General features: G+C 38.7%; 2 protein-coding genes across 5 annotated transcripts; both read right to left on the bottom strand.

Annotated features, from left to right (window-relative positions):
* Positions 1-2137: 2137 nt before the first annotated feature.
* On the bottom strand, positions 2138-11350 carry RNF141 (ring finger protein 141). 3 transcript variants are annotated; one of them, XM_054172053.1, is made up of 6 exons: positions 11240-11350; positions 9348-9550; positions 7753-7861; positions 7039-7220; positions 5566-5673; positions 2138-3510 (listed from the first exon to the last, which is right to left on the bottom strand). In XM_054172053.1, exons 2-6 carry the CDS (start codon positions 9530-9532, stop codon positions 3360-3362), a joined length of 735 nt encoding a protein of 244 aa, XP_054028028.1. In that variant the 5' UTR covers positions 9533-9550; positions 11240-11350; the 3' UTR covers positions 2138-3359. The 3 variants fall into 3 exon arrangements, with proteins under 3 accessions (XP_054028028.1, XP_054028030.1, XP_054028029.1); XM_054172055.1 differs by having other exon boundaries at positions 9348-9547; XM_054172054.1 differs by having other exon boundaries at positions 11179-11345.
* A 2822-nt stretch (positions 11351-14172) lies between these two features.
* On the bottom strand, positions 14173-24384 carry LYVE1 (lymphatic vessel endothelial hyaluronan receptor 1). 2 transcript variants are annotated; one of them, XM_054171876.1, is made up of 7 exons: positions 24318-24384; positions 23254-23344; positions 18718-18877; positions 18472-18611; positions 16643-16942; positions 15804-15882; positions 14173-14894 (listed from the first exon to the last, which is right to left on the bottom strand). In XM_054171876.1, exons 2-7 carry the CDS (start codon positions 23333-23335, stop codon positions 14708-14710), a joined length of 948 nt encoding a protein of 315 aa, XP_054027851.1. In that variant the 5' UTR covers positions 23336-23344; positions 24318-24384; the 3' UTR covers positions 14173-14707. The 2 variants fall into 2 exon arrangements, with proteins under 2 accessions (XP_054027851.1, XP_009903406.1); XM_009905104.2 differs by lacking the exon at positions 24318-24384 and having other exon boundaries at positions 23254-24009.
* Positions 24385-24658: the final 274 nt, after the last annotated feature.

Raw genomic sequence — 24658 nt, 5'->3', positions numbered from 1 at the left:
CCTTATGTTCTAGCAGAGTCCTCAGAGATTGGGGGGCGGGTAGGGGCAGCTGGATTTCTCTCTTAATAGGGATGCCTATTATGGTGGGTTGTTACAAGTGCTACACCAGATACATAAACAGCCCAGTTTTGCTGTAGGTTCGGTTGCATTTCAGCAGTCAGATGCACTAGTTCCTCTACAGCTGTAGGAGAATGCAACTCATAATTACTCACCTGATTACCCAGGACAAAACACACTGGGTAGCACTGAGGACACACCCTTCTGGGAAGGGTGAAGAAGGCAAAATTCTGGCCCACACCTTGGGTTCCAAAAGGGCTAGCATTGATACCTCGGGGTTCTATTATGTGAAGTGTAGGGGTGTGACCATAGCTGTATCACGACGTGGGCTTTTTGGTTGCACAAACAATTCTTCACCAGCTTTCAAGATCGGTATCTTCTGCAGAGGAAAAAGTCATCCTTGCCTGGAACAGCTAACTGCTCTGATAAGCAAGACAACATTCCAGTACCACACCTAGCCTCAGCCAACATCCCTGTTTTGATCTGATCACCAAACACAGACAGCTGGGCCTTCATTCACTAGTAGTGTCTGGTTCAGATTTAGATGCTTGTCAGCAAGTTATGCATTCCTATTTCCAGCATTTGTGCTTCCACCATAATGGAAGTGTATTTAGAGTAAATTTTTTTCAGAATTTTACGGTATTAAAGCCAAGAGATTTCTTAAGTTTAAAAGAGTGCTTGCATTCCTTCCAAAGTAACTTTATTGCACAATTTATACACAAAGTTTAATATACTGGAATGTCCTTAGCTATTAATATGAATCTAGAATGTTTAAATTACAATTTCACATTAAACCTGTAAGAAATTTTCACCTAACACAACAAGGTTTAGTATTTTATAATGCCCCCCATCAACAGCTATTTGTAGTAATTCACATTTTCGAGGTCTAGCTTCTGGAATCCGTTGCTATGCCCCTGCCAATGTGATTCCCTTTCCAAAACTGTTTGCTAAATGTAGCAATTCAGACTAGGCAATACCAAACATCAGCAAATTACTAGATTTTCAGTGTTAATGTACCTATTATCCCATATAACATACAGTACATATATTTTACAAGGCACACATTACAGTATCTACAGTGTGAATTACAGCAACTTAATTAAAAAAAGCTGTACAGAATACAAAGTTTACTTTTTCACTATTTCAATAATTTTTGCATTAGTTTATATTGTAATTGCTGCAATTAACAACCTGTTTGAATCATTACAAAATTACACGTTATGAAGTTCATGTAAGTTCACAGCAAAAAGTCAACTTATAAAATCCCAGAAGTATAATTCTTGAAATACTCAAAAAATAAAGTTAGCTTGCAGCTTTAATTTAGATGCTCTTTCTGTTCTAGTGATATAAAAACTCTAAAAAATTCAGAGGTTAGTTTAAAGTTCTGAACACGGAGTAACGCAAGCTCAAACAGCAAAAAAGAAATCAAACCGGTGTGTGATCAGGAATACTTGCAAATAATTTAGTGGAAATTTCCTTAATCTTCAACCCAAATACCAACAGTCTTTTTGCAGCCAAACAGTCCATACATTTTCTAAAGAATATCTCATTGATATCGAAGGGTTAACAAAGGGAAAAATATTAGTTCAAAGCTATATACGTTCATAAGTGGATTTCTTCAACAGATAAATACAGATTTACACAATAAGCTGTACTGGCTTTTAGATGATACACACAAGAATAGTATGTTGCTTATCCATTTTGATGTCTACAACAAATTGTGTCTTAATCCAAGCTCAAATGGTTGCCATACGCTATGCACATTCTTCAAGAAATAGAAGTATATTAGAGAAATTCCCAAGGTGTTTTCCAATGTATTTGAATTATTTTGTAGCCAATTAATAAAAATATCCCACACAGGCTAATCTAAGAGTTCACATACCTTTCAGTTCTGAACCTCTCTGTGATAAAAGGCCTTAGCCTTATGGCATCCTTGAATTTTAACAAGCATGGTAATTAAAAATGCAATCTAATAGTAAGCAAGTTTTATGCTGATACTCCTTCAAATGCTACACAGGAGTATTTCTCAATAGCCTCAACTTAAAAGGGCAATACTTGTTAATATATATATATTAAAAAAAAAAAATTACCTCTCTACAATAGCAGTTGATTTCCATAACACTATTTATGCAAAAGAGGCTTAAGATGGGTTTCCTGAATGCTAACCATTTATTTAGACTGTCTAAACTCAGCTCTTTAAAGATTTTACTCTGCTAAACACAGAAATACACTGTTGAACTTCAGTTGAGACCCTTTTTTCCTCAAGCTGTCACATGCACATCTCACTGCAAGCAACATTTCCGAGTTTCTCTCTGCTACGTGAAAGCATATTGCACTTACAGATATAAAGCACAGCACCCTGACTTAGATTATCACCGTATGTAATGCTTAGTATACCTTATAACTGATTTAATCACTTCAAAAACTCAAGATAAAACCACAGCATCAGACTAAATGCATGCTTTAACTGCTAATTCAAATAAAGTCACTCTCTTCAGATATGCCTAAATGTTTAAAAATAATTGTGGCTGTTCTTGATAAAAAAAAAAAAAAAAAAATCAAGAAAATGATTTACCTTTTTTTAGACCCGTGTATGAAACTGTTAAATGTGTCTAGGCTAAGACAACTGTGCCAAATATCATACTTAAAAAAACATTCTAAGAAGTAATCTTGTTAGAAGAATAAAGGGAAGTGCACAAGTACATTTACAAAGCTGCCTACACTCTCCGAAACAGATTAAAAATAATACTAAAACTCAGATGAGACTGAAATCAGTATCTGTAAACACTAAAAGCAGCAATAACTGGCTACTAAAGTACAGGCAGTGGGACATCTTCAAGTTTCAGTAGTAAAATTAATAATCCTAAGTGCTAACCCATCATCTTTATTCACATTTGTCATGAAATTAAAAGGGAGTGGTTTTTAATGGTATGAACTGTGAGGTCAAGCCATCTGACATGGTTCATCTTCTGTAGCAGTACACTGTGATGGTCAAACAGCGGTCAGCAGCTGTAGTTGTGCTGTTATAAATTGCTTCACCTAGTAGTTGAGTTGTTAATTAATATCAAAAGTTATTGTTATAATAAACTTTGTTAATGATCAAAGAGTTTACTGGAAGCATAGGTTAATAACGAAGACTGCACACACATACACTAGCCCAATCACCCCGTGTTTTAAAAGAGCAGCATAGATTCACAGCAGCCAAGAACAGACAGACTGTGGAAAAATGGCGAGAGGTAAACAGACGTTCATGGAAAGGAAAACTTCAGGTGCTTCTGCTACCATCAACTTGTGGGCCAGTGTCAGGGTCTGTGAGGCTGTCCCGCCTCGTCTACCATGTTAAGTATGTAAGTAGCAACATCATCTTCTGTAGGTGCATCTGAGACCACCCAAGAATCACTTGCCCCAGTCACTTGCCGACGGCAAACAGGACAGCTTCTGTGACGATCACTCCTGTCAGGAAGTCAAAGAAATGTGTATTTCTCATCCATGGTGTCTTCCTGGCCAAAAAAACAGCCAAAAGAGCCTTCAAGTGAAAAAAAAAAACCCAACCAACCAACAACCCAGTGTGAACTTCAAGAACAATCAGGTTAACTGGATTAGACCACCTAAATATTTGTCTGCAAATTTTTTCCTTGTGAGGAAGAGTGGCAAATGATTTTGAATGTAGATCTATTTGAGTGATACATTTGGAGTAACATTCCCTGTAATCAAGTTTACTCAGGTTAAACAGAATGCTTCTAGCTACCAGTTCAGAAATTTTAAATAGAAATCCATGGCCTAAGATAATTCTTCCTGTCTTTAGATATTCAGTTGAGGTACTTTAGAAACCAGTCCCCATAAGCTTCCTGTACAGAGAGAAAAAGGCATCCTTCTCCTGCATCATTCAGCCCACTGAAGTTTCCAGTTGTTGACAGAAGGGGCTGGGGTCCTGAGGGACCATCTCAGTGGTTCCAATTACACTTCTGAGCTAAGAGCCTCTATTATTATGTGCCTAGGTTAATAAGAGATGCACTGTAAAAACTGAATACCAAAATAATGGTGTAACTGGAATTTAGTTCAGCTGATAGATTAGCCAAAGTAGAATATAATTTGTTCTCTACCACAGTCACTAAACTAAACCCTGTGTTGCTGATAGATGTTAATGTATTTCCCCAGAAAAGTTATTTGTTACACTTGGATCTAGTGCTTTTTACTAAGTTTTTTCCTTGTGGGAGCACTGTGCTTTGAAAGTAAGCTCCTTGGTAAGCCTTTGACAAAGCCACAAAACAAGTTCTTAGTCACAGACTTGCATGACTTAAACATAAAATCATTTTCAGTAACTAGTAAAAAAATAGCCTTAAACTGAGAGTATCTGTATCACCTCATGCTAGACTGCCAGAACAACAGCCTAATCCCTGTAGGTCTTCTGAATAGCCTCCTCCAGAAAGCAATTTTTCTGTTTTCCAACAACTGGTGTATCAGACAGTGTAGAAGCTGAAACCTGTTCAGTCCACTATGAAGCTATTTCAGGATACATGTTACACATAATATGAAGATGTTGCTGTTGAAAAGAAATCTTGTTCTGAGAGTCTCATGTATTTTGATTATTTAAATGTATGCTATCTATTTCAAGGGAAAGCATGATATGTGGGGGAAAAAAACCCCTCTTGATAGGAAGGTAAGGTGGTCTGTCATACCTCTTATTAGGGAAATAACTATTTCCACAGTCTTACAAACTATTGGGTTTTTTCCTTTAAAAAAAACAGCTTTTAATGGGATTTTGTGAAGAATGACACGCCTGCTCTACCATATACCCTGTCTTCTCTAGTTTTAAAGCAAGAAACAATCATTTCATTTTACAAAGAGCTAAGAAATTACAAAAGAAATGCTAAAAACTACTTTCAAATCTTGTCCTGGATTTGCAGGGACATAATCCTAGGCCATTCATTTGCTGCAGGTCATTTGCAGTTTTTAGTCAGCTAGTGCAGCTGATTCAAGCTGGATCAGAGGTTCCCAGACCATAAACACCATGGTCAGTATAAAGGTGAAAGCTTACTGGAAGAGGTGGAGGTTTTCTGCTTGGGTTCTTCCCTTCGTCTACTCGCAAGGACTGCATTCCTGTTTACTGTGATCACTATGCATTCATTGGCCTGAGTATGACTTGGTATACTTTATATTTGGATTAGTTTGGCTGTTTCATTAAATCTGTTTTCACTTCAGCCTGTGGGTTTTCTCTCCTTTCTAGGGTGCAGAGGGATCATCAGGTGATAGAGCAACTACTATAGTTTAGCCCCAGATATGGGCTAAAACACAGACACATCACTGTTTCCAAAGTGAAAATTTTCAGTTTTCTCTTCAGCTGCAGTCTGGTTTTACTCAAGCCTATTACCTATCATATGTGCATTAGCTAGCTAGTCTCTTCAGACATGAGTATATGGGAACTAAGGAATCTGTCCAAACCAAACTGAGGATATCAGGTGACCAGTACATACTATAAAATAAAGAAAACAATTTTATATACATTACCATTTATCAATGCATTTCTGGCAGAAACTGTGAGCACATGGCAAGATTAAATCAACACGCCCATCCATGCAGATGCAACATTCTTCTTCATCTGTCAACTGTTTAACCCTGCAGAAGAGAGTATTTTCTCCTTGATAACTAGTAAGTTTTATAATTCTGCCCTAGTAACTACAGTAGTTACTACTTTTTAATGATTAGTGATGGACAGAAAGAACACCTGTACCTATCTGCAAGGAATATGCACTACTATGAATGGCCTAGTTACATTATCCCAGCCTAGGTCAGCCTCAAGCTATCAAAAACTAGTAGTAAATGAAATAAACAAAGTTAGAATACACATTTATTTGTTGTGTCATGTGGTGCTTTTGGTGTTGCAAAGGGTTATGCAAATCCTTTTTCATACCACCAAGAAAGTGTGAGAATTTGTAACTCACATATCACGTGACTGGGCAGAAGAACAGAAACATCTGCCCTCCTTTCACATGGTGTCAGGCTGAACTACTCCATAATGACCAAATTCCTGTGTATTGGTTTATCTCCTACATAAAAACATGTATATCAAGAGGATCACTACTAGAATGTATGTTCAATAATCTTGTGTGCCATCAAAATGCCACTGAATGACAACAGAGTGCATCTCTCTCATTTTTACAGCTGGAGTGTGACAGTCTAGAAGACAGTTAACTAGCTCAGCAACTTGTCTTGCTAAAATACCTGGCTACCAGCTTTTCACTGGTTGATATAAAGAACTACATATTTACTACTTTTTCTTGTAAAACCTATCTCTACCTCACTCAAAAATTAACTGGAACTCTGAACTCATTCAGAATGTTAAAACAAAGGAGTTACTGGTAGCAACATTTCCACACAGGGAAAGGGTGACAAGTTTCTTGCTGTTACATTTGGTCTGAGCTGAAGTTATTTTGCAGGTGTTGACCTCAGCCTTGTGCTTTTCCTCTAGTTAAACAAAGCAGGATGTCAACATGTGTGAGGCAGTTCACATTTTTCCAGTCTTACAAGTTAAATTATAACTATAACGATGAGTTCCTAGTGGCAACAGATGGGAACTTTCACATGCCAAAATGTAAGAGGAAGAGAAAGTTTAAGTGGAACAATAACAAAATCTGTTTAAACACACACTGTCAACCCCCCCCCCGATTTGTAGCTGCAATTGATTCCATTTCCTCCCTTTTCCTTATTCAGAAGATTCAACACATACCATGTCTATGTAGGAACAGATCATTAAAATTACTGTTCTGATGCTGAATTATGGTAGCACCAACAGTTTTACCCAAGGACACCACAGCTCTCTTGGTACAAGGTGTGCTATTCACCTCTGTGATGATACAAATTCTGCATCTTGCCAAGAGCATGCAGTTTTGATCCTTAAGTGTTTGTAGTTCAGGTTTTACACATGGCATCCAAAACTTCAAAACTGTAACTGTGGTCAGAAGCTAGAGTATACCAAAATACCTTCCCATCCACAAGCTGGCCTGACAAGATGACACAGACATCAAGTTCTCAGCAGCTTCTTCAGAAGTACCACGCTGTGCAAGAACTCCCGATGCTTGACTCGTAATGTCTTTGTATAGTTGAATGAACTGATACAAGTTCAAGATTCTGGAAGCTTCCACAATGCCAGTTGTTTTGTTTATCTTAACACAGAAGAATTGTTTACAATTACAGATCAGATTTTTACCTGACATTGCTCAAAATCTCCACATTAAAAGACCAAACTTACTAAGTTTTGTTGTAGTCCTCCAATTAAGTTAGACATTTAACTTTTAAATTGGTTTTCTAAGGAATCAGAATATTTACACTAGCTCAACTAATAGCACTTGCAATTGGTGGCTAACTTCTACTACTATCAAATGATGTAGTTCCCAGTTTGTTGTACTAGTTGATTATCATGACTTGAGCTCAGAAATTATATGAATTTGTAATTAATGGGCTGTAAGTACTCCACTGAAAGATATTAGTCCCTTAAACTTTGCTATGAAATGTTGTTAACCTGCTTTTTGCAGAAACTTAGAATATAGACTTTAAGTCAAATAGTACCCTTGAAAAACATCGTGTAGCAAAATACACTCAAAATATATGGAGCAAGTATTTAATTTCACCAGCAAAAGCAACAGTCCTCAAATATCTGTACAACCCCCCCCAAATTAAAATTCTCCATAATCTTACTTTAGTACATATTATCCGAACGACCACCTTCCAGAAAGCAGAAGAATCGGAACCAGGCTGCACTTCAAATAAGAGATGTTTGTCTTGTCCAGAAGCCAACTTTGCAGTACTGAAATAAAGGAATATCAGTTGTACATCATCTGCCAGACATGCAAAGATCAGGAACCTCGGCCAGTGTGCTACTATTTACTGCTCACCTCTGTGATCTTTACTCTTAAAGAGATTTTAACAATATTGCCCAAAGACATGAAATTAAAGGGTAATGACCTTCTTGTCATTAAATTCAAAATCCACAGTCCACTTCAATTTAAATTGCACAGTAAATTTCAGAAAATGATGTGCAAGTCTTTTGATCCAGCATCATCAAGCTTTTTTTCTAGACATTTTCATTTATACATACTTTCACTGTTTATTGCAGTAACCATACAGTCTTGTGGTCCAATATAAAAGGGTTATTTCCTTACCATGTATGTAAAAAAAAAAGTATGCAAGTACCAGTACATGCAGATGAGGTGGATTTTTGTTAGTATATACTGATAATGAAGCAGTCAGGTGAAAGCTTCAGGTGACACTGAGGGGTTTTTTGCTTTGTATTTGTTTCTTTCAATATAACACTGACACAAAGGTCTATTCCATACCAATCAGAAGGATCACAGAATCACAGAATTGTTAGGGTCGGAAGGGACCTCAAGGACCACCTAGTTCCAATCCCCCTACCATGGGCAGGGTTGCCTCACACTAGATCAGGATGCTCAGAGCCACATGCAACCTGGCCTTAAAAACCTCCAGGGATGAGGCCTCCACCACCTCCCTGGGCAACCTGTTCCAGTGTCTCACTATGCTACATTGAGGTTGAAGCAAACACTGTAAAGAAATTTAAAAAAAGCTTTGAACAACAATATTTTGGAGTTAGTTACACTGATAAACTCTTAAGATTCTCAGGTAAAACGAAGTAATGTTCTGCAAAATCTTTTCATGCATCTACCCAGAAGAGAGCTATCTGTTCCTGAAGGTCATTCATAAAAATATGACACTCTACAGACAATTTCTGAATCAAATACAAATTCACATTAAACACTGCAAAATCCACACACTGCAAAGCTCCTTTTCAGCATGTACTTTCTCACTTCATATAATTTTGTACCATAAATACCAGGTTAAAATGACAACTTTGCTTTTTCTTCAGTTTTGGTTTACTGTTAATCTAGCAGTCAATGGACATCTAGAAAAAGTATTATTTGTGCAGTCTTTTGTTTGGGATTATCTTAATCACTGGTTTCAGATGAGGCACATTTTATTGTTAATACAGAACAGCACTGCATGTCCACAAAGGTGAGAGAGAGAGAGTCTCAAACAGTTCTGTTTCAGGCAATAGCTTCCTAGTGTAGCTATCGTCTTTATCGGGCTTGTATTGCTGCTTCTTACCAAAAGTGATGGGCACAAAGGAAGTAGCATTGCACCTTTAGAGAAACTTTAAGAACTTTAAGGAATCATTTGAAAACCAGATGACCAGCTCTGGCTTAGCCAGCACAGGAGCATATATTGCATACAAGGTCTGTGTAAAACATGAAAAAAGGAAACAAAGCAAGGCTTACACATCATTAAGTTCAGCTACTCTTCCCAGAAACTCTTCATAGGTTAGGAAACCACTTTCTTGAACCAAAGAGGCATGCTTTGCTACTTTTTCTGGTAACTTGTTAATTACAGTTTGTGTATGATTTGAAATTTGTTGACCCATGGTGAAGTTCTTCACCTCAGTTCCGTAGAAAGAAGTTCTCATTCACTTGTAGAGTCTCTGCTAAAAATATTTTAGAGAGTTACATTTGTATGTCTTATAATGGCTACTCTCTCAATTTTCTCCTGGCGTAAGAGCTTAGCTACCCACTAACCAGTGTAATCCTACAGGAACACAACTTGAACAGTCAAACCAGGAACAAAGCAGAACACTTAGAAGAGATTGGAATGTGGCATTCACACCTTATAAAAAAAAGGTATTATTTTGCTTACAGCAATACTTGATATTAGAGATAATTTTTTCACAGATTTTTCAGCAGCTCCAACACAGACACAAAAACACATCAAATGGAATGAAAAATAAAATCTTAAGATGACAATGGTAATTTATATGACAATCCTTGCTTTTTTCCTAAGTATTTGTGCATGTGAAAATCAGAATTCTACAAATAAGCATATCAATGTATGTCTGTACACAGACACTACAATAGGAACTAGCTTTCTTCCATCAGATTGTCAGATCAAAAGAACTCTCACAGCATTCTTTAACTGGTAAGCCAAGGAATCCACGTCAGAGTAAAGAGATCCAGAAATCTCCTGATCTGCATAACCCAGTCAACTCCTTCTGATTTTGAGTCTTTATTAATCTCTTCCCCTTGACCCCACTCATTTGACATTCCCTCAAAATTTCTTTTGGCTCAAATTAATTCTGTTTGTTTGTTACTCGTACCACTAACCAGCAGTTTTACACTAAGACTTCTAACACACAGAAACCTGCAATAGCAAGCTAATTGCAGAATACCAAACTTCATTTAAATATGGAATAATCGGATGCCAGGTGCATTACAAACACGTATGTATAGCTGCATTAGAGCACAGAACTGTCCAGGAACATGGTTTACAGCTATCAAAACCTTGCCGTGGTAAACACAGCACACATAAAGTGAGTTCACAGCACAGCATTCTACAAAATATTTCCGTATTTCACACAAGAGCACGAACTTTCCAATTTAGTGTTTGAATTTTACCAATTTCAATTCTCAGATGTGTTCCCACTCTAGTCCCTTTTCTCCTTCTGAGTCACCCTCCAATCATCTCCTCTTTCATTCTCTAGACACTGCAGTTGATAAGCACACACCCAGAAGGTATCACTGGAAGAACAACCTCCCAGCAGCGTAACCCTTCACCCCTGCGCCGGTCAATCTGCTGAACCAGTAACGTCACTCTGTCACAGAGAAATCTGACAGAAAATTACCCTGCATGGACATTTGCAGAAGCATTTCCTTTTGTATATTCTTCAGGCTCAAAGACAGACAAAACTACCCACGGGTAAACGGGACCTGCCACCGGCCTTCTCCCTTGCCGGCCCCTCCAAACGCAGCCAGCGGGGCGCCTCCCTCATGACCAGGCCCCAGCAGCTACTTTCCCTCCACCACCAACGGCCGCGCTCGAGCCAGGCCGCGCGCAGCGGCTCGGCTGCGTCACGGCCGCACCGCCCGACGGGGCGGGGCAGAGCCCACTCCCCCGCCCCCGGCCGTGCCCCCGGGGAGCCGCCGCTCGACCCAGCCCTTCCTGATGAACGCTGCAGCGAGGCCCGGCGCAGGGCCCCGGGCCGCCGGGCTTGGTTCAAAGCGCCCGCAAGCAGAGGCTTGCCCGGTCCCAGGCCTTGCGCTGCCCTCAGGGTGCCCGTACTCCAGGCGGCGTGCCAGCCCCTGCGGGGCCGCGGATGAAGGAATCCCGCCAGCAACCTCACCCCAACGCCCCGACATCCTGCTCCTCGCTTCCCGACGGGGACCGGAGCGAGGCCGCTCCCCCGCGCGCCCCGGCCGTCGGCGAGCGGCGCAGGCGCACGGGCAGTGGCTCTGGCTCCCGGCGCGGCTCGGTGACGCCACGCGCGGGTCGCGGCGTTGCCGGGACACGGCAGTCGCCGGGCCCGGGCTGTAGGGCGCCCTCCAGCACTGTCGCGGCGGGGCGGGGCAGAGCCGGGTGGGCGGTGCTGCACCTTCCGGCGGTTGGCTCGGCCGGGGTGGTTTCTGTTCTGCCGTGGGTGTGAGGTATGGAGTATCTCTAAGAAAACTCATGTCATAGTTCCGTAGGGCGCCTTGCTGCGCCCTTAGCAGTTGCCCACTCGATTCTGCGCCGCTCAGGGTACCCAGCTCCTGAAGAGACACAAGATTACTGTTATTACTGTTATTCTTTTCTATTAGCTGTAATAAACAGCCATTTAAACGATACTTAATGGAGTCTGGGTACCTGCCTTGCTGGGATCATCACAGGTCAGGACCTGGTAGTGCAGAACACCCCATACCCTGCCACAACGGCCGGGGGAAGAAGAGGACACCCGGGACTCTCTGGAGGATGTGGGAGCTGAATGGATGTGGCAAAGGTCAGTGCTCACTGACCTTCTTACCAAAAAAGACCATTGATAGCAAGCCATTTAGGAACAGCAATCCTAAAACGTCCTTTAGGTCATCCACACCCTGATGCTTAAAGGATTAATTCTAGAATCTCTGACTTAAAAAAAAAAAAAAAAAAAAAAAAAGAGAAGAAAAGGAGTAGTACTTCCTGCCCTCTTCTGTTCACACATAGACACACGTACTTCCCACGATAAAGGCACTTCTATATTTCAGACAGGGATTGGGCTAGACTGGGAACTTTACTGTATTTCCTGCAGGTCAACCGCCCCTTTTGCCTAAGGTCAGCAAACATCTGTAGCCTCAGTGTGGGAATCTGACTAGTGTTACTGTCAAATGATTAATACGAACTGTGATCTCCAGCTAGGTGGAATGAATTATTTGGTTAAGATACTTGAGCATAATGTAATTTCTGAGACATCAGGGAATGTTTCAGCTGTTGAGAATGCCTTGCAAAAAATAGAAAAACACTTGAGAAAAGTCAGAAACATAATGATGAATTTCTCTTCAGTCTCTGCTGCTCCTGGTTACTGGTTTGTTTTTTTGACACTTTCCGTCTAGAACTGAAATATATGTTTCCTGTTTGCTCTGTAGTGGTACATCCCTTGCAATTCTATTGAACAATAACATTTTGTACTTTCCAATTTGAATGTGAGTAGTACTCATTATATACAGACTATCAAATACAGTACTTGTTGATTAATACTTATAGCTGCTTTTATTACACAAGGCCAGTGTAACAGGCTCCTTTTAGCCTTTATTGTAGAGGCATAAATTGTGCAGTGGAATTGGGCAGATCAAACTCTGTATTGACCAGGTGTCACTGTTAAACTCAAGATGAAAGCTATCTGAGTTTTTAAGGTACATGATAAAGCATTTATCTTGTAGACATTTTAGAAAGTAAACACTTCAGGGGAAAAAAAGCACCCTTATTTAGATGTAAACCAAAAGCAACAAAATTTCATCTAGAATGGAACTAGAATGGAACTATAATGGAAATTTTCCTAATTTCTTTGGGTGTGAATGAGACAAGCTGAGAGAAAAAGAAGTTGATACCTGTGAAAGAGAGACATAGCTGTAGGACAGTAGGAGAAGTGATAGATAATTACCTCCTAGTGGAGGGCAAAATAACAGAGAAACAGGTCACTTCTAATCTCTAAGGTGCAAGGGAGATTTTAGTATATCATAAAAAAGTAAAAAAAGTCACTTGGAATCCACTAGCATCACCTGCATCCTTAAGCCCATGCGCTATTCTGACACCTCATGACAAGTTCTGTCTGTGGCACTTGCTGATGGCCTGCTGTCTACTGTCACTGCTCACATAGCAAAGAGTGCTTTCAGTCGGGGTACCAGGAAAGGCACATGGCATTACTGCAGTATTTATAAGAGGAACTACTTAACTGAATGGGAAGGCTGTATCTAGTGATTTTCTCTGTTGCACATTATTTTCTGCTGAAATTCGGCTGATGGGCATCTGAACTTAGTGCTTTTCAGAGCTGCAGTAGTGTAGATTTAAGGGCAGGGGTGGACTGAATATCAACACATTTCAAACTCTCAGAGACATGAAATACTTCTCTGCTATCAAGGAAAAAGTAAAAAGAAAACCAAAAAACAACAGAGAGAATCTCTTAAAGTATGCTATTAGCAATACCCTACAACTCCCTATCTGGTGGAATACATAAACAGTGGACAATTTTTAGATTTTTGTCAATCAAAAATATGAAAGTTTGTAACCAGTATCCTACACTGTAAAACCCACAATAGAGGTGAGCAGTTCTACTGATATTTGATTTAATGGCATGTTTTCCAAGCTGTTTGATCTAAAAGGAAAGTTCCCTTGCCGTAACAACCAGCTTCACATTCAAAAATGAGTTATCCAAACCATTTACTCAAGAAAATGTTTGATAAATTGCTAGTGCTCTTTTGTAGTCAGCTCATTAGTTCTTTAGCTTAAAGGTTACATGAGGTCTTTTTACCGTGAGACAGTTCATGAAAATAAATTTTCCAGACAACTGTGTCTACCATACTTTATTTTTATAACAACTTTTTATGATTTGTAGATGTCCCATACTACTGGAGATGTTTGTTATGAAAGCCACACTTAAATATACACAAAAGATTTTAAATATAACTGTTAAGATACAGTTCAAGGGTGTTTTTTTTTCCCTCCTGTCAAATATCTGATGCAGAAGAATGATACAGGGTTTAATAAATAAAACCATTATGGTAGGATGCAGATATCTAAGAAAATTATCAGTTGATATATATATACAACTATCAGCATCTGTGTACCCTTCCTTGGGTATCTGAATGACAGTGGATTGATCCTTTGATTTTTTTTACTTACTTGTAAACAGATTTATTTCTTTTGTTTGTAAACAAACTTTTAAAAACCAGTATACCACTGCTTAATAGAAATAAGGTAATCTACATGAGGAAGAGCTACAGTATCATAAGTTTCTTGCAGACATTAATTTAGCAGACATCCTGCAGCCACTTAAAAAATGACATTTCATTGCATACTGATCTGAATTCTGTGGACATAGTTAACACACTGCATATAATTAATAGCATATTCCTAATTCTTCATTAAAGATGAAAAAGATAATATGGCTTTTTCATTATTTCAAGTAAATAAGATACCATGTTCTTCTGCAAGAGCATTCATAGCTAAAGATGAAATTAATAAATGTAAAGATAGAGAAAATATTAATTCATGAGTATTTACAATCACCCATGTTTAAAAGCATTGCTAAGTTCTGTGTGCTTTGTTTTACATTTCTGTCAAGAAGTGTACATTCTTCCCCTTACACTTCTGCTTCTAGACATTTTACTGTGGCCTCAGGCTTGGTTTTAGACTCTTCTACATTTTTCCCATTATTCTTTGTTTCCTTCTCAGGTGTTTTGTCATTTGAATTAGCCTCTTTGAGAGCAGTAGTTTCAACCACTTCTTTTTGTTGATTCTTCTGTGAAAATGGGAAAGTTTTCTTGTACCTTTAAATAGCAAAACAGAAACACTGATATAGTTTGGTAGTATCACGCACAAGAAATAAAGTGAAAAATACCTAGAATTAACTTTCTTTGAAATGCTCAAGCAAAAATGTACACAGAGAATAGTGCCATGGCAGATCATAGTATCTTAGTATCAGTCAGGGTTGGAAGGGACCACAAGGATCATCTAGTTCCAACCCCCCTGCTATGGGCAGGGACACCCCACACTAGATCAGGCTGGCCAGAGCCTCATCCAGCCTGGTCTTAAACACCTCCAGGGATGGGGCCTCAACCACCTCCCTGGACAACCCATTCCAGGGCTTTTTCAAGCAGTGTGCTTTTAAAATTAATATTTTTGTGGGGTTTTGTTGTTTTTGTTGGTTTTTTTTTAAGCAGATAATGTATATTCAGGATCTGTGGTACACACTGATAAATCTGTCCGGGCTAGGATGTGAGAAATGCACACAACTTTTTGATTTAACGATACACTTGTTGGAGATCTTTATGCATGACAAATGAGCCCAAAGTTTTTTTTTTTTTTTTTTTAACTGGACACAATCATAGTCCAGGAATAAAAACATTTGAGTGTGTCATGGCAAAAAAAAAACAAGAATGAAACTGCACAAACAGGCTTATACACAAACGGATGCACTCTTCAGTGTTGCTGTTTTGGCACACTAGGCGTGCCTGACATATCAGAAATAGGCAATATTTGGGTTTGGTTCCTTTTCTAAAGCAGGCAATGGCAGCAGCAACGACAAATTTTGTCTGCATAATAATGGGGTTTAGTCATTAGTGCTGTTAAATCATTATCCTTACTTCTCAGCTCTTTAGCTATATATTTTAATATTCACTAGTTGTACTCTAGGAATTAACGCAGTCTAAGAGAAAAAACAAAACAAACAAACTTACTTTTTGATATAGCAGACTGATAGAACAACTGAAATAATGAAGAAGATGACTGCTAGTACAAGAAGTGCAGTGGGAATACCTACAGAAAAAAGTGATGTGAGCACAGAGTTTTTGTATGTATTTAATTCTGACTGTCTGAAGGCTCATGAGCATAACTCTGAATTCTTCTAGAAACAGCCTAGTATAAGAGGTACATACACATCAACTGAAGAGCAGAGGCATTAGGAATCTCAAAAAGTTAGTTACTTCTGCTGGATTTTTTAAAGAGAGCCTAAACTTGATATTTAGGCAATCCCTGACCTGATCTGCTCATTGGGTAGTTTTTACAGCTTGCCTGGAGAACACATTTTGTAATTAACTTCCTTACAGTAAAAATGCTTTTCCTCATATTTAGTCTATTTCTAAGTTGCTGTATGTTAGGATTCCTTATTCATACTTTGTATCTTTGAACACCTCCATATTTGGATAACAGCAAATCTCCTGGGTTTTTGTTTTTAAGAGCCTGACGAACTGTCATTGCTCTGAGCACATGGTGTTAGCTAAGACTTTCTCAGAAAGTTATTACCCCAATCACATTAATCATAATAAGCTTCAATCAATTTATATTAAAATATTATCAGAAATTATAAAACAAGATCTTAATTTTACTTGATTTTTAAATCCTCTGCTTTATTATAAGTTTGGCTTTTGCAAAACATAGCACTCCTATCCTGCCCCCAGGTTCAGCTATATCAAAATGGATGCTGGAATAGCAAACAAAAATAGCAGTAAGCAGTTTTACTACTTATATCTATGTAACTAGCCCTTCTGATTCAATAGCTGACATATGTGGCCTTTACCTCCAAAGACAACAGCATCATTTTTAAAGGCAGCATGGGAAGTGTCGTTAGGAGAGTCAGTCACTGAGTCTTCCTCTGGCATTTCTGTAGTGGTCCCCTCTGTTGGCGATATAGTTTCAGTTACACAGATTACACGAAATTTTTGGTTTCTCTTGGGCTGTTCTGACTCAGTCACATTGGGCACTGCTGTGATGTTCTCAGTCTCATCGGAGCCTGAATGTGTAGTTAAGTCCATTGTTGCACTTGGTGAAGGTAGTATGGTTGTAGTTGGATCTGGTTTACATGAATTAATCTGAACATCTGCAGAAGGGAAAAGAAATACATAAAAGTTATGTTGGATGTTACTTTTTGTACTTATAGTACACCTGTAGTTATGGTTCCTCAGACATTCCCTTTTGGAAATTGTTACTCACAAAAGCCTTACCCATACCAGGCATGCCTATTTCAAACATGTGGTATAATTGAGATTATACACCTCTAATCATTACACACACAGTTAAACAATTCTTTGCAGCAAGCGTGGCACTCATTTTATAATTGCATACCAGTGACAAGATTCTTTCTGAAATGCATATAGAAACAAAAATGGCCTCCTGCAGAGCAGGAGATTAAACTGCAGATCCAACATTCAAAAATATTTCTGTTATATTATGTATATGTTAAAACATATGCATATACTGTTGATACTTGAAACACTACTGTGATTTCCTGGAAACAGACATAGCCTATAAAACTTGAAGGTAAAGCAGGCACCAGTGTGAGCTAAAGAAGTGATACAATTCCAATGGAGGTCAGGAATACTCAGAAATGAAGCCATTTAAATGATGTGAATGTCATCTATATAAAACCATCACTGCAAGTGAACTTCTGTATGCAAATGGAAGAGTTAAGTTCTGATTCATGCTCCTGTGAAAATGGGAGAATTCTTCCTTCCAGTGAAATTCTATATTCTGTAAAGCTATAAAAATGTCACTCGAATAACAAGCAGGTTACAGCTTGTAACAGGGAAACGACGTGTATACCACTCTCCAAACGAATGCCCATGGGAAGCCTGATGACGCAGTTACATCCACAGAATAAAAAGCTAAGTGGCAGGAGCTTTACTTTTTCCGCTACAGTTTTGTATTTCTTTGGCACAAAGCAAATTGTCAGAACAAGCTTTTGCCAAATATTTTTGGCAAGAAATGCATAGAACAGACAACAATTTGACAATGAAAATAAAGAAATGCAGAATCATCCCAGTGTTAAGTATACATTCCTTCGAGTTATATTTTAAACCATTCATCAAGCTCAACTTTCTTCACATACTGTCACAGTATTATTTTTGGGGGGGGGTGTGGGTGTTAAACAAAGCAGGCAATTTGGAAGTATTTGCTAACTCTATAGCATTACCCACTATATTTCCTATTATCAAAAAAAAACCTTAGATTTTGCTGAAGTCCCCCACTCTTGGAATTTTGCAAGAAAACACACCACACACAGACACCCTGGTTAAAGATTCAATGCACCATCTTTAAAATTAACATGCCTAAATAATCAAAACACATAAAGAGCATTGTGCTGACATTACAGAACAACAAAACCAACTCTCTTTCAAATGCTTTCATGGCAGCACCAAATTAAGTTGGGCTGTCTGAACTGACGTTTGTGTTTCTTGAAAGCTTTTTTCACTCTACAAAGTAAAGTATAGTTTGACATTTAAAACTGGGGTAGAAAGGGCCAACAAATTATAAGAAGTCACTCACTTGTCATGCAGATATTAAAAAAATATCATAAAGCCCAAATCAAAACACACACACACACAAAATGTAGTTTTCATGCTTACATACCTGAGGAATTGAAGCAGTAAACCTTAAATGTTTTAAAGGGTTCAGCATACCATTGCACTAGTCCAACGTTGCCCTTACCACATTTCTTATTGGATGTTAGCCTTGGAATGACAACAAATCCATCTTTCACCCATCCATAGCTACAATAAAATGCATCAGTCTTTTAAATATTAGGTTTATCACCAGTGTCAGGTAAGTGTAAAGGCATACACTAAAGGTAATGAAACATTAACTGAGATCATATACCTGCATGTTTCAAAACCATGATTCAAAGCCTTTTCAACTTGGTCTTTACTCGCCAGTTGGAGATTCAGTTGATTACATGCATTACTTGCTTCTGAGAAATTCACTTTCTCCTCAAGATAAATTCCTACACCTGTGATCCTGCAAGGTGAAAGAATGGAACCTGTAATTTAGACATAAATATTCAAGGTTAGTGTTTGGATATTAACATTTATTCCTCATGAAGAATCCAATATTGCATTCAACTGAATTGAATCCTGTTACAGGTTTCTAGCTTGAGGGTAGTAGAAAATTAGTTTGTAGCAGAAAACACATTTTAAAAATAGAACATAATTTCTTTACACAATAATGTAGAAAGTCAATAATTTTGGCTCATAGACTAAATGTATGTACAGTTGGCATCTCAGTCATTACCTGGAGTCAGTTTCTTACTAAAGACACTGTTACTTGTCATACTAACTCACATGAAATGGGAAGACTAACCAGACAGGGTTTTTACTCAGGCACTGACTCTGTCAGTACAACACTTTTACCAATATGAGTTCTATCAAAGGTATTATATGCATTTTTTCATGGAAGTAATATTCCAGTAGGGATTTTATCATTATTAATATTCCTTTTTCCTCTTAAACTTATCTTTTTTTTCTTATACTAGCATGATGCTTCCACCCCCAAGCCATTGTCATGTGTTCAATTTACTGAGTGCTTGGCAGGCAGGAGGGTAGGAGAGGATAGGTTGGGTGAATTTATGACACTTTTCCCCATTCCTCCTCCATAGGCAGTTTATTCAGCTGTTTTAGCTAGCTAGAACTGGCACACTGGTCATGACATCTGCACCAGGAAATTAATAGTTTAGGTCTGAGTACACCTGCTCTACTTTCTTAACCAGTGTTAAGAATGTAGGACACAATTCAGAGCCTGGCACAGACAAGAGAAAAGATGTTACTCATTTGCTTCCATATTTCATTGGAAGTATAGACTGGAAAGAATATTCCTTAGTTTTTGAGTTATATGCAGTAATTGCCACATTAAATGAAGCATTTCAGCATTTCACTACAAACATTTCAGCCAACAGCCTCGGGTGTTACTTCCTTGCTTCGTATGCTTTTCAGATCATGTACTCCCCAGGTTTGTAACTAATGAATACTCCATCAGAATGGAGAGAAAACACAAACTCTCAAGGCAGAATGATGCCTGCAGACCCACTACATGACTTCTTAGCAACAGAGGTTAGATTGAATTTTATGAATGAATAGAGCTAGCAGCCAAATGACTCCTGTGATGAGAAGGGGATAAAAAGATGACTAAGCTTGTGTGGAGTGTTAAAAGAAAGGCAGGCTTTTCATTCATTTCCTCACTGGGTGTGGTGGGAAATGGTTTCTGAGAAAAGAGGTATTTCTACTCTCCTTATGTTTAGTTTAATGGGACTTAAATGTTTGGTAGAGCAATCACTGAAACAGGCCCATTTTTCTCAGCAGCAGTGGAGGCTGTGACCTGCTATTAGTACTCCCTAGTATGAGCTGGACACAGTCACATGGTGAGTGAGCCACTGAACACTTGAGTGGTCTCCATAGCCAAATTATGTCTGAATTCAGTACTGACCTGAGGATAAGAGAAACCCCAACATATTACAGGAGGATGCATCAAAGTTTAGTTGCTTGGTGAAGGTTATAGAATTGTTTCAGTTTGGAAAGACCTTTAAGATCATCAAATCCAACCATTATTTAACTCTACAAAGTTCCTTAGTACCACCACCACCATCTATGTGTCTTTTAAACACCTCCAGGGATGGTGATTCAACCACCTCCCTGAGGACCCTATTCCAGTGTTTGAGATCCCTTTCAGTGAAGAAGTTCCTTCAAACATCCAATCTAAACTTCCCCTGGTGCAACTTGAGGCCACTTCCTCTCATCCTAGTATTGGGAGTCTAAATTACATTTGCCTAATAACAACTATGACAACCTAATGGATGTAAAACACGCTAAGTGTAACTGAGGAGCACCTACCTGTAAGATCTTTCAAGATGCTTTATGTTTTAAGATCATTCCAAAGAAGCAAACAAAATGAAGACCACACCAGTGCATTTCCATATGATTCTCTAGGTCACCTTCAAATACTTAAAACATTACTAAAAGGGGGGTTTAACAAATTCAGAATGGGAAATTCAACATTTCCCCATGATGAGAAAAATGTAATGTGTATGTATACATCAAGGACCTCAAGCCTGTACAAGGTAGTCCCAGTGTGAAAATGATTCACACTGTCAAATGTCTTCTTTTCAGCCAGCTTGTCTTTCAGAATATCCTCTAAGTCTTCACTGGAACAGGCTACCTTGAGAGATAGCCAGTGTGTAACACCTGTTGGTGTTCTATGTATGTATGTATTCTATGTATAAATATATAGCATAATATAAAAATTCAGTGTCAGGAAATGACATCTTAAGTGATCTTAAGAGAAAAGTGACAAGGACATGAACCAAAGTTGTACTTTAGAATTCCTAAGCCTTTTAAGACAAAATGGTGAAGTGAAAATTATTTTGGAACAGTTATCAGCTTCAATTTAAATTCCAGATGGTTTTGCAGTGTGAGGAAGAAATCTAGAAAGAGAACAGTAGCTTCTTCAAGTCTTTTTATCAAGTCTTCTTAGATTGCCTCTGAACTCTGTTCTAAAGATGACCAATCCATTAGAAGCATATTAACCTGCAAGCTGCACATAGTTGCACTGTAAGCTTTGCTCTATTTAGATAGCCTGCTAATAATAGGACATTCACCTCAGTGTTTGGGTCTTATGTGAAAAATCTGGTTTAATGAGGAAGGTGGGAAAACCTAGAGGGAAGATTGTCACAAGACAAAGTTATCATGGGGCAGGAAGAAAACTATTCCATTTTTGTAAACTATGGGTATTGGCTTTACTATGTATTAGTTCTCTTGTTTTGCTGGGGAAGCTCTTGTTTTCATTGCTTTGCCTTCTGCCAAGACTTCAGTCTGACAGAGCTTCCTTTGACTGCTGATGTCAAGGAGCAGAAAGAATGAGGCTGTTCTGCAAGAAAAGAGGACCCAGTGACCACAGTATAGGCAGGACAGTACCCTCACTGACCAGGGTACAATCCACAGCACCTAAACAGGACCACAGTGGTGACAGCATCAGGTTTCACTGGCAGTCCCAGGTAGAGCAAGCCAGTGAGTGAGATACAGACTTCACACAGAAACTCCATTTGGGAAGAGCAGAAGATATACCTATAACACATGCCTAAACTCCATCCTGGAGACAAGGCTACCTACAACCTGCGAAGCGAGTCCACCCATGAAGCCCAGTCAGTAAGTCACTGCAGGAGGTGTGAGGACATGCTACAACACAAAGACACAGCTGGAGATCAACTGTGAACTTGACTGGAGTTCTAGGACTAATGGGCAGCAAGTGCATGAGTTGGTACTTCAAGGGAGACTTGGAGAGGAACTAAAGGGGGTCCTAACAGCTAGAAGGAATAGTCTTAAAACTCAAGCTCTCCATTTCCCTAATGAAAATTATTCAGTGGCTGGGATTGCTGGAGGAAATTACTGTTGTTAGGTACTCCAGTGCTGTGGAATTTCAATAGACTTGACTATTTAATTTGCTCAGTTTAGGTTTCCTTCATAAACCTTTCAGTAGATAAGAAAATAAGTTGTCTGCCACAATAGTGTATGTTCCTTTACATAGGTAGAACAAGTATCTACTTGCAAATTACAGCAATACATCTGGAAACATCTGATGCGCATTGAGTATCTGCAGATATCCTAGCAGCTACTGCAACTAGGATAACTTGTGTTGATTCTGGAATTTGAAGAAGACATTTGAATTTCAGTAACACAGAGAAGAAAGGGGTATTATATGACCCTGAGTTAAAAAATAGGTGCATATAACAACGGTTGAGGAAGAAGGGAGAACTGTGTGATAAGGCTGATGTTGGCACTTCCCTATGTTATTTTTTTTTCAGATAAGTTTATACAAAATAGGAACTTTTGTACACTAGTTACAAGAGACAGGCATCACTGCCTGGGAGATGAACTATGAGGTCCCTGCTACACACTTCCTTCAAAGCTGCAAATCAAGACAGCATTAGGGTATTGCCAAATCAGAGCAAAACACTTCACATTAAGGACAGCATTTGATGACAGACACACAGAACTGGTTTCACATGTGTATTACACTCTGAAGATTGTACAACGCTGTTCACTGTGGTATTTTAAATAATACAAAATAAAATCACATTTCAACAGATCTTAACTGAATGCTAAATGCAACCCCAAAGCTTTAAACAAACATTCAGACAATAATGCTGTAGTATTTAGACAGTAAGTAGATTAGACTAACAATGAAAGTTCCCCTATATGCTACAGTAGTTTTCCCTGCACTGTATTCTCAAAATCCTGTGGTTTCCTATGCTCGAAACACATTTACACACACTCCCTTACCCCATTTTTTTGGCAGTTCTAGCTAATTTTTCCCAAGTACTTTCTTTCTCTTCATTTAAGAGACTTTTAAAAATGGGATTTTACATACCTGATATATAGTAATTTTGAGCCGTGAATGTCATAACCCAGATGAAAAACACCGCTGAGGTAACTCCAAAATAAGATGCCATTGTCACCAACTAGGAAAATTAAGAAATTCAAGGTGATTTGTCTCCTGTGCTAAGAAAAGTTGATACTGGATGCTGTCAGGCCACCTTTGAGATGACTTCTTGAAAGCAACTTCAGCTGTCACTGCACAGCTTCATAGAAAGATCGTCAGAGCAAATGCATAGACTGTCCCACTCAAAGGTGAGGTCACTGCCTGGAAATCCCTAATCACCCTTTACACTTTCTTTCATGTAGGGCTCGCTGGAAAATTTAACTACTGCTGACTCAGAAAACACAGCTGAGGAAGGGAGATAAGACTGTTAGACTTGTAAGTCAGTAAATACTTTAAAAGAAGTTTTTCTTTTGCTGTTTTTTCCTGTTTTACTGATTATCAGCTCATTACTCATGTTGTCTATTCATCTGGTAAATAAAATGAATTCTCTCCTGTATCACAGCATGCCAGGCAGGGTTTTTCTTTTTCAATTGAAAGGACATACAGCCCCCACTATCCCATTTGTCTTGATTTACTACTTTCACATTCCTTTGCCTTGGAATTCCAAGGCAAAATATGTACCATAACACAGAGATAATACGATACCTATCATAACGGGATTCCCTGTGACACTGGAGGGACAGAGGTGGGAGCCAGTCCCATCACTGCTGCTTTGTGTAGAGTTCCAACAAACAGTGATTCCAACAGACTGATTCAAAACAGATGATCTTCATGGCTGTAACTTAGAAAACCTTTATTAAGTCTTAGCAAAGAAGCAGTTGTTTTTACAGAGATTTCAACAAACGCAGAGCAGGAATGGGGTTCAGGAGATCAGCTAGTTCCCTTTACTGTCAGTATGATCACCTGTGTTTATATTATTCTTGACAGATGTTTGTCTAGCCTGTTCTTAAAGGCTTCCAGTGAAAAATTCCTCACATTTCCTCATAGACTCTATTCCAGTGCAGCACTGTCCTTTACTGTTAAAAGGTACTCCCTAGTCTAAACTGACTTACCTGTACTGTGGTGTAAACCTATCGCTTCTTTTCCTGTTGGAGATGGATATGCAAAAGGAACTGCCAAGTATTTCCTACCATGAAAATTTACCAAAGCTGGGCTTCTGACATTTTTAATTGCATGCTAATTTTCCTTCCAAATTTTAACACTTTGTGCCTATTATCCTCACTTACAGCAAAGTTTCTTGAATCAAACACCATTCATACTACTGCTGTTTATTAGGAGTTTTAGCTGGAAAAATGAGATAAACACTTTTGTAACACCAAACAAAAATATAAGCTCTGTCATATGGTTTTGTGAAAGCAAACTACATACTAGGAGATGGAGAAAAAGAATTTTA

This window comes from Dryobates pubescens, chromosome 22 (assembly GCF_014839835.1).
Source record: "Dryobates pubescens isolate bDryPub1 chromosome 22, bDryPub1.pri, whole genome shotgun sequence".
Lineage (NCBI taxonomy): Eukaryota > Metazoa > Chordata > Aves > Piciformes > Picidae > Dryobates > Dryobates pubescens.
Note: the sequence above shows the minus strand (reverse complement) of the source record. Positions and strands in the feature narration are given on the sequence as shown.